Source organism: Stomoxys calcitrans, chromosome 4 (assembly GCF_963082655.1).
Source record: "Stomoxys calcitrans chromosome 4, idStoCalc2.1, whole genome shotgun sequence".
Lineage (NCBI taxonomy): Eukaryota > Metazoa > Arthropoda > Insecta > Diptera > Muscidae > Stomoxys > Stomoxys calcitrans.
The window spans coordinates 117489413-117500638 of record NC_081555.1 but is presented as its reverse complement, the minus strand read 5'-3'; the positions used below and the strand labels follow the sequence as shown (position 1 = coordinate 117500638).

General features: G+C 40.7%; 1 protein-coding gene across 1 annotated transcript; it reads left to right on the top strand.

Annotated features, from left to right (window-relative positions):
- Positions 1-5347: 5347 nt before the first annotated feature.
- Positions 5348-6199, top strand: LOC106089535 (farnesol dehydrogenase). The gene is made up of 2 exons (XM_013255385.2): positions 5348-5930; positions 5989-6199. Exons 1-2 carry the CDS (start codon positions 5355-5357, stop codon positions 6166-6168), a joined length of 756 nt encoding a protein of 251 aa, XP_013110839.2. The 5' UTR covers positions 5348-5354; the 3' UTR covers positions 6169-6199.
- The last annotated feature ends 5027 nt before the right edge of the window (positions 6200-11226 follow it).

Genomic DNA, 11226 nt, shown 5'->3' with positions numbered 1-11226 from the left:
TGAGTCCTATATTACCGTATTGGTAAATATTTCCGGTTTAGGGGATATTTCGGGGATGGTCACTTGGCCATTAGAGTAAATATTAGATTCGTATCATATGAGCCCCATAATTGCATGATCGGTAAATAAGTTGTGTTTGAGGGTGGGGTGGACCCAGAGATCTTTGTCCCGAAAATGAATATCAATTTCCCCAAAATCCACCAATTCCCATCCCAAAGTCGGCTCCCCAAACACATGGATCTATATTGTCATGATTGGTCTATATATCCATTTTGGGCGGCCCCCGACCCCAACCACAGAAACCATGTTTTGTTTTTGGTGACTGTGAGTGCAAAAAATTTCGAACGTATCACATTACCAGTCTCCGATATCTGGTATTTTTGAAAATAAGGGTAATGAGAAGTGCTTTTTAGGGGCGACATTTCGACTCAAATATGGATATCTAATTTGAGCTCCACTCCCAAATCCCTTTAATTTGAGCTCCGTATCGCCATGGTCCGTAAGCATGAACCGTTTGGAAGGTGTTTTGGATCTGGGGCGGCCACCGGCACTTTGCCCTGAAAATAGAAATCAAATTCCATCTTCACTCCCAAATATCGTTGATTTAAGCTCAACATTGCCATAATCGAAAATGAAGTTCAGTTTAGGGGGTGATTTAGGGCGTACACCCAAACACTTGGATATCAAATTCATTTTCTACTCCCAAATATCTTTAATTTGAGCCCCATATTGACCCATAATGGGTCAATTAACCTATTCGACGTATTTTAAGGAGGAAAAGCGCCACCTAGACTTTAACGCAAATTTTAATGACATAATGTCATTAATGTCGTAATCTACTTCCAAATATCTATATGCCCATTAAGGGGTATTTGTGGGTGGGGCGACCTCCAAATAGTTGGACCTAATTTTTTATGCCATATTTGTAATCTATTGCCGAATACTTTTCATTTGAGTACCATATTGATAGTAACGTCGGATGTATTTGTTTAGAGGAGTTTTGGGGTTGGGTCGGACCTCTGGGTACTTGCATCCAAAATTTAATACGATATTCGTTTTCTAGTCCTTAATACCTTTCATTTGATACCCATATTGTGCATATCAGTCCACTTTTTGTTTGGGGTGACATCTTTGGGGTAAGGGGGAAGGTCCGCCACCTTCCGATATCTACAAATTATATAGCCTGTGTTTCCTTCCACAAAAACCTACACAATCTGTGAACATTTTAAGAAAATCGGTTCAGCCGTTTTTGATTCTACGGAACAAACAAACCGAGTCTCATATAGTCATGATGGGTCCTATGCTCATCTGGGGCATTTTAGGCAGGTGGGGTCTGATTTTGTATGCCAGATTCGTAATCTACTCTCGAATACCTTTCTTTTGAGCTCCATATTGATATGGCGACTTCCTGGGTACTTGGACCCAACTTTAAATACCATAGTCCTATTCTACTCTTCAATACCTTTCATTTGATATCCATATTGTCCTTATCGGTCCACTTTTGATTTTGTGTGGTGTTTTTGGAGTAACTGGGAAGGGTCCGCTCCGCTACCTACCGGGATCAACAAATTATAAAGCCTATATCTTCTTCCTGACTATTTTGGTAATCTACTCCTGAATACCTTTCATTTGAGTCCCATATTGGCGTGCTCGTCCAATAAACCTATTTTAGGGTGTTTTGGGGTTTTGGGGAGGCCCTCCAGTTACTTGGAGCCGATTTTTAATATGAAATTCGTACCCTACTCCTGAATACCTTTAATTTGAGACTCCACGACATTGTCGTCAATGTCTTCAATGCTTGGACAATCTAAATTATCTTGCCCAAGCCATCTTCTGAGGAGTCTTGTGAATTTTGTCCAGTTGGTTTTCAATTTATTCCGGAAGCTTATCGGATTCGGCGCTGTTCCGTGGAGACCCGCCAGTCCGGAACCTCATCAATGAGATTTTCCGAACATATCGTCAAATCTAATACCTCCTCCCTTATCCTATTAAAAAAGATAGATAATCGTTGGTATTCAAGAACTCTGCCAAGGCTTGGCGCCGCTTATTAGTTTTGGTACTACTCCACGAAATGTGGTGAGAGTTGGCATCCTATTAGTACCTCTTTTCCTGTCTGTTTTGCTTTTCTCACCAGCCGTTGCAGCTCCGACGTGGGGACAGATTCGATGAGTCGAAAGGCGGATAAACTGATGCCAGGTATGCTCCACCATCTTCCAGTCTAGCCACTGTTGCATCTGTAAATATATTATTAAAATTTTTATGAAAAATAACGTAGATCCTCGGGCGAGTACCAGTATTTGCCTAGAATAATTGTTAGATGATATGGTTCAGTCCAGAAACTTTGTTCCGGGTCGTCCATAGCACCTGAACTAAGGCAATATGAATCTTGCCCTTGCTGATTTTTTCCATCAGAGCGTGTGAAGCTGTTTCGCTCCGGTGGAGGTTTATCTGGATGACCTAAATCATTGGTCCTCCAGTAAATGGGCTTCTTGGGAATAGGAGATGATCTCATCGCCCGCTCCTTGCTCATTAGGCTGTATTGACAGTTCTGTTCTGTCACTGCACTGCCTGATGTTTTTATAATAAGTTTCTTTGCCTAGCCTAGTCTTCCGAATCTTCCGGCTGTATTAAGTTCCTGTTCCTATTCTATCGGATGTTTCAATACTAGGATGTTTGCCTATGTTACCTATTCTAGTCTTCCGAGTCTTGATGGGTTCGTTGTCGGGTCCCTGGTCGTTAGGCTGTGTTGGGTATCTCGCCCCTGCAGTGCCTGTTGTTTAAGTATTAGAATCTTTACTTATTGAGTCTAGTCTTTCCAATATTGAGAGAGACGGTGATTGTCTCGTCGTCTGATGTCTCAATATGCGGATTTTTGCCTATCCTAGTTTTTCCAATCTTGAAAAAGACAGCCTTACTGAGACTTAATCAATGCCAACCACAAAGAGAGTTCCTTCCTCCTTCTCCTCCATATGGAAGACCTCCCACTTCTCTGCGATCAAACCGTAGCTTTGCTTGTCCAATAATCCCAACATGCGTTCCGTCGCAAATGTACTGCCCCGTCCCTTGATGAAGACCGTCGCCTTTGTGAGCTGGGCAATGTCCACCTTTCTCACCAGGTCGAGCTTTGCGCCCTCCCAGGAAGCGTGAATACCTCAGAAGAGCTCTTTGACGGTATCAATACATTCCGCTGATGCAAAATGGAGCGTTAAGATGTCGCCTCTATACTCGCAGCTCATCATTTGTATGGATGGACCCTCTACAGAGTTCCATATAAGTACGAAAACCCGATCGTTAACCAGATGCTCCACTTGGGACCGATGATGTGGTGGAATCCTACCGCATTCACTGCCGATATTGATTACTGCATAAGTCAGCTCATCTCTGTTATGCTTCCTTGCCACTCTGGTGTAAGAGGGCGGCTCCTTACCAATTTCAGCGTCTATCTTCCCCTTCCGTGATGATTGTGGCCTCCGTTTGGAAGTCACAGTCCTCCATGAAGACTCAGGGGCCTTGCGCGCTTCCTACGTTCCTGTTCCGACTTTGTATACCTCCGCAGGACAATGTCTGGAGTCTTCATTGCGGGATGGCTGGCTTGGTTTTCCCAGAGTACTTGAAAGCGGGAAGCTCTTTTTCTTCTTCAGCATTTTAGCAGTGTTATGTTCTTCGGGAGATCTGATTCGTTTTCCAGCTTCCGTAGAAGTGACTGGAATGTCAGTTTTATACAAAAATTTACTATAGAAATTAAATTTTGACAAAATTAGAAGCATTATCAAAAGGGATTGTCGCCACTGTGGTATTACAATGGAGAGCAAAAAAAGCATACCTGCAGCCAGTAGAACGCGCAACAGAGGTATCGGCTGAAGGGGAAAAACATTTATTTCGCAGAAAGACGATCAGGAGTCAGAATTAAGTTCGGAATTTCAACTAAAGAATTAAACATCAAAAAGATGACTTTGACAGAGGCACAGAGACAAGAATGTAATATGATACTACTGGGTTGCCCAAAAAGTCATTGCGGATTTTTCATATAGTCGGCGTTGACAAAGTTTTTCACAGCTTGTGACTCTGTAATTGCATTCTTTCTTCTGTCAGTTATCAGCTGTTACTTTTACCTTACTTTAGAAAAAAAGTGTAAAAAAAGTATATTTGATTAAAGTTCATTCTAAGTTTTATTAAAAATGCATTTACTTTCTTTTAAAAAATCCGCAATTACTTTTTGGGCAACCCAATAGATACAGATAGAGTTATTGGGATTTTCCTAGCTGTTGGTATCCCATAGTATAGGCGATGACGATAGTGAGGTCAGCGTATTATTTCTGGCTGTCCTCTGACTTTTACAGCCCAATCGTCGGCCCTTTCGTTTTATTTTATTTTCCTATGCCACGGCACGCAACCGATGCGGATCGTGCCATCTTCAGAGAAGGCATTTATCTCCTTCTTACACTCCAAGATCGTCCTGTTTTTTATAGCACTAACGGCCAAATTTTCTATCCGTTATTCACACTCGACATCCTCGCATTAGTACCGTACCACCACCTCAAGCATTCCATGATCGTCGGATTTCCGCCTGCAGGATCGTGCTATGGTCAGGCAGATGGAGACAGAACTCAATGTTTGGCTCCTCAAACAAGACGCCCAGACTTGTTCCGTCCTCCAGCTTAGATCCTTGAGTGTAGCAAGAATTACCAGGTGGCAATACCTCGACCACAAATGTCGTCTCAGGTGTCCGATCAGAAACTTCTTTCAATCTATCACATCTCTTGTGGTTGATAATCTCTGCACTGGAATGTTTACTTTATTCAATGTATTCTCCCATTGCCGTAAATCTAATAATCGCATTGGCTGCTTCGTACTTAATCTGGGTGTCTATGGTGTAGTCAGTTAGAATTTCTAACTATGCCAAGGCACCATGTTTTCTGAAAGTTTGGAAAGTTCTTACTTCGCACCTCTCTCCGCCCGTTCGTTCACCAAATTGCCAAGACTTAAGTTTTTATTGGTCTAGTTAAACTTAGTATTGATCCAACTACGCTTCTGTAGAGCGTAATCGAAGTGGGGTCTCAAACCGAGGATTGAGGCTTTTACTATAAACCGTGTAAATTAGTCTGACATTAGACTTTAAGCTAATCTAACCCTACCCTGCATATATTGCAACTTCAGTTTTCGTCTGTCTCTATTATCGTTTATTCTCATGGTTGTTCCATATCTGCTCTTTATAAACTACAACCCCAAATTACATGGTTATTGTGAATATTAATGAACATTTTATGGTGTATAATTACAATGGGCTTAGTAAGGCGTATAAAAGATCTAGTTTTTTCTATTAATTTCATCAGTACGATATTGTTTTAGTAGCAATGGAGAGGTGGCACAATAAAGTAGCTGTAGTGACCGGAGCCAGCAGCGGCATAGGTGCTGCCATAGTTCAAAGTCTTCTCAACAGTGGTCTTTGCGTTGTAGGTCTCGCAAGACGCCTGGAAAGTATGGAAAAAATCAAAACCGTATTACCTAAGGAATTACAAGAGAAATTTACGCCAATCAAATGCAATGTGGGGGATGTACACTCAGTAAATGAGGCTTTCGATGAGATAGAACGTGAATATAAAGGAGTAGATATTTTGGTGAATTCTGCTGGAACCATAAATCCAACCTCTCTACTCACCGGCGATGTAAGTTCCATACAAGAAATTCTCCAAACCAATGTCATGGGTGTGGTGCACTGTAACCAAAGAGCTTACAAATCAATGAAAAAGCGGAATTTCGATGGTCATGTGATTATTTTGAATAGCATTGTGGGCCATAATTTATCGATATTTCCCAAAGAGATGCTTCCTGTTCTGGGCATGTATACAGCTTCCAAGTGGGCCGTAACTGCTCTAACTGAAATGTATCGGCAGGAATTTCGACATTTCGATACGAAAATCAAAATCACCGTAAGTACAAAGTTAAAGTGTATTGAAAATGAATATCAAACTGGAGCTTTTTTTTCAGAGTATTAGTCCAGGAATTGTGGATACAGCATTAATTGACGGTTTGGTAAGGTCATGCTCTGAGGGTAACTGTTTGAATGTTAACGATGTAGCTGCAAGTGTTCTATACGCCCTTGGCACTGCTCCACATGTTCAAATACATGAACTAAAAATTAAACCGGTGGCAGAGAGTGTAGTGTAAAAAAGTGTGGATAAAAAAGGTTATCACCAAAATGATTGCCCGTGTTAAAAAGTTAATAAAAAACTCTATTAAAATTTCAAAAACAAATTCCAACAAGTAAAAGCATGTTAAGTTCGGCCGGGCCGAATCTTATATACCCTACACCATGGATCGCATTTGTCGAGTTCTTTTCCCGGTGTCTCTATTGAGGCAAATAAAGGAATAGGAATAATGGAATGAATGTTTCAGCCAAATCGAATAAGGATTTCGCCCTTTAGGGACTCAAAAAGTAAAATAGGGAGATCGTTTTATAGCGGAGCTGTATTAGGTTATAGACAGATTCAGACCAGGTTTGACAAATATGTTGAAGGTCATGGGAGAAGCCATTTCACCCAAATCAGTTAATAATTGCGCCCTGTAGAAGCTCAAGAAGTCAAGATCCCAGATAGGTTTATATGGCAGCTATATCAGGCTCTTCTTCCCTACAGAAACGGCTTCAACCAGCGACTTAAGGTTTAAAGGCGGCATCTACGAATCCTGTGCCATGCATAGGGAAGCCAGCCAGTAATGAGACTTGTTTATTTCAAGGCTGGCTATTACTTAATCTTCAGTGCTTAGCGACGGAAGAAGAAACTCCTTTAGACTACTCTTTGCAAGAATACAAATTAATTCGCAAATAAGCAAAATGTTCGTTAATGGTTAGGTAAAAATCCTAAATTGCTTCACGAATCTACACTTTATTCACAAAAAATAAGTGTTTGGTGCGGTTTGCAGGCCGGCGATGTCTGTGGGTTACACTTCTCCGTCGATCATGCCAATCGTCACGTTGCCTTGGGTGGACGACGCTACTGCACCATGCTCACTGATTATTTTTGGCCTGAATTGGAAGAATCAGCGACCATCTTCCCCTTTCGTGATGATTGTGGCCTCCGTTTGGAAGTCACAGTCTTCCATGAAGACTCAGGGGCCTTGCGCGCTTCCTTCGTTCCTGTTCCGACTTTGTATACCTCCGCAGGACAATGTCTGGAGTCTTCATTGCGGGATGGCTAGCTTGGTTTTCCCAGAGAAAGCGGGAAACTCTTTTTCTTCTTCAGCATTTTAGCAGTGTTATGTTCTTCGGGAGATCTGATTCGTTTTCCAGCTTCCGTAGAAGTGACTGAAATGTCAGTTTTATACAAAAATTTACTATAGAAATTTTGACCAAATTAGAAGCATTATCAAAAGGGATTGTCGCCACTGTGGTATTACAATGGAGAGCAAAAAAAGCATACCTGCAGCCAGTAGAACGCGCAGCAGAGGTATCGGCTGAAGGGGAAAAACATTTATTTCGCAGAATCAACACTTTATTCACAAAAACTAAGTGTTTGGTGCGGTTTGCAGGCCGGCGATGTCTTTGGGTCACACTTCTCCGTCGATGATGCCAATCGTCACGTTGCCTTGGGCGGACGACGCTACTGCACCATGCTCACTGATTATTTTTGGCCTGAATTGGAAGATATGGGTCTGGACGACATGTGGTTTCAACAGGACGTTGCCACATGTCCCACAGCACAAGTTACAATCGTTAAAAAAAGTTGTCCTTATTGAAAAACCCGATATATACATATGTATATATATCCCCTTTAAGGTATTGAGTCAATAAAACGTAAATTTTTGATTTGATTTTGTTGAAGTTTAGTGCGGTGAGTTTTTTTTTCCTGTCAGCCAACACGCAGGGGATGTCCCCTATGAATGTAGTGCATTGCGTTGGCGAGAGGAAATTATTGGGTTGCCCAAAAAGTAATTGCGGATTTTTTAAAAGAAAGTAAATGCATTTTTAATAAAGCTTAGAATGAACTTTAATCAAATATACTTTTTTAACACTTTTTTTCTAAAGCAAGCTAAAGGTAACAGCTGATAACTGACAGAAGAAAGAATGCAATTACAGAGTCACAAGCTGTGAAAAAATTTGTCAACGCCGACTATATGAAAAATCCGCAATTACTTTTTGGGCAACCCAATAGGAATAGGAGAAGGGGAAAGGATGAAGTGCTTATTGACATTTGTCTTAAATCTTTGGATTCCAAAGTGGGTGGGAAAAACATTAGCCGTAAGTCGATTCCACATACGAACGGTTCGGGCGAAATAAGAATTTTCTCTATAATGAATTGTACGGTCCGCTGGCCAATCAATTAAAAACGGGTGTGAGTTCCTGGAATATCTAGTATCCCTGACATACATCCTTACATAAGGAATAAGAAGACGAATATCAGACGAACCGATGAAAGTACCGATAGGACAGCGCTAAACAGCCCACATTGCGACGATGATGAAGGGAGGCAATAGAGTTGGATACCCCACTGTCCCTAATCAACGCCATCGCTTTCCTCCGTACACGGACTGATTTGAACCATACTTTGCAAAGCTGTTAAATGTCATAACGAACACGTCGTGGAAATTTTCAGCGAAATTGGATAGGATTTGCGCCCTCTAAAGGCTCAAGAAGTCAAGACCCCAGATCGGTTTATATGACAGCTATATAAGGTTGTGCATAGATTTCACCCGTGCTTGGCACAGTTGTTGGAAATCATAACAAAACACCTCATGCAAAATTTCAGCCAAATCGGATAAGAATTGCGTCCTCTAGTGGCTCAAGAAGTCAAGATCCCAGATCCGTTTATATGGCAGCTATATCAGGTTATGGACCGATTTGAACCATACTAAGTACAATTGTTAAAAGTCATATCAAACAACTTCATGCAACATTTCTGCCAAATCGGATATGAATTGCGCCCTCTAGATGCTCAAGAAGTCAAGGCGGCATATATGGCAGCTATATCAGGTTATGAACCGATATGAACCAAGCGTACATGAATTTAATGAGACTTTTTATACAATTTTAGTTCGCTATTCCGAAATCATCAGTTCTGCGAATATTCTGGTCCAGCTTTTCATTGGTGCATACATATTTTCTTACTTGTTTTGTTAAAAATTATTCTTAGTGACAATTGTCCATATTATTTTTTCCACCACTATATATTCGATACGGGTTTCTAGGAATATAATATAACTTACTGTTCCTTATTTCAGCAAAGTTCATTGAAAAATATTTTGTATTCAAGATATAAAATCGAAATATCGGTTTTAATGAATGACATTAATACGGATTTTTAAAGGCGATGAAAACCGACAGCGAATATTTGCTGTTTTAAATTTAATTTTCTTTATGTGAGCCATATTTGGACAGCCCTAAAGAGCTCATTTATTTAAAAGCCCAAAAGTATACACTGCAATTGGCGCATATAAAGAGACGTCGCTTAAAGCCACAGTTCAATACGTATGGAAATTTTAATTTATATTGTGTCTAACTGATCTGGTGTGCTCGCTACAAAGGTCTTTATAAAAATCTATTCAAATAATAGCATAGCAATGAACTTAGAAAAGCAAGGCATGTGTGTGCGGTTATTCAAAACACTTTGACTGGCATGGTGGATCGCGATTACTCATACTCCATGTATCTACATCAACACTTTTGCCATATCAATTAGTCTGCCCTACATACCCTACGACTATTGAGAAGGGTGTACAGCACGATTTTGTTTTGAAACAGTGATCGATAAGTTCTCTATCACTCCTTAGCGCAGTAAGAGAGAAGAAAGTCGTTCTTTCTACTACTCCGAGGCAAACTAATCATCAATGCTAAGAACAACAAACACATCAACATTACCAAACTCTTTTTGCTGTGCACTTGAACATTCTTTGAATCACCTGCATGTGTCTTTTGTGTGTCTTTTAGAATGGAAAAAAATTAGTAGAAATAAAATTTTTTGAACGGATTTTGCCATCCTTCTCTTAGTATTTGGCGGTGAAGGTCAGAGCAATACCGTCAATAAACTTGGTTAACCCGAATCCTTTCGGGTCGGCGCAGTCCGAGTTAAGGGAGTGGGCGACGAATGCGAATACAACATTGTGGAACAGCGAAACGGTCGATAGGACGGGGAAAATCCTATGGGGGGATCCAGATCGTGAGAAGACGAGGCTATTACTGAGAGGAAGTAAGAAGGAGGTTAGTATAGCTAATGGTATCATAACGGGACACATAGGACTACGAGCTCACTTATGTAAAATCGCAAATGATAACATGTGAAGGGCATGCGGGGAAGATAATGAGACGTTGGAGCATTTCCTTTGTCAGTGCACGGCTTTCGCTTCAAACAGATACCGGCACTAAAGTGAATACACTACACCAACTTAGGGGAGTGGCATGGAAAACAATTAAGGATTTTGTAAGTAGCACAGAATTCCTAACTTAGGTTATATTTTTCGAGGTTATTTTTTTATTTAGAGCGTACAACAAGCCGATTACTGGATTAGGGGTATGTCCAATGGCATGGGGCGAATTAGTATCTGCACCCTCTTTTCAACCTAACATAAATTTTGTCGAAAATTTATTTTATCAAAAAAAAGTAAAAAGGCTTTAATTAAGTTTGGCCGAGCCGAACTTTGGATACCCACCACCTTGGGAATATATGTAAACCAACTTTCGTCATAATCCGGTGAAAAATTCATACCTTATGCCCCATAGCAGCTATTTAGAAATATGTTCCGATTTGGACCAAATGCTAATAATTACAGGTCATTGTTCAATAGTGTATAACAAGATATTGGTCTTTTAGTAGTGATTATCTAAAAATAAACTGATCTGAACCATTTACAACACGGATGTCGAGAAGCCTAGCATAGGCTACTGTGTGAAATTTTCAGTGAAATCGGATTATAAATGCGTCTTTTATGGGGCCAAGACTTTAAAAAGAGATATTGGTCCATATGGCATCCATATCCAAATCTAGACCGATCCGGCCAAATTGGAGAAGGATGTCGAAGGGCGTAACACAACTCACTGTCCAAAATTTCGGCGACATCGGACAAGAAATGCGCCCTTTACGGACCCAAAACCCCAAATCGAGAGATCGGTCTATATGGCAGCTATATGCGAATCTTTATCGATCTAGGCAAAATTAAAGATATATTTCGAGGGCCTTAACTTAACTCACTGTCCCAAATTTCGGCGACATCGGACAATAAATGCGCCTTTTATGG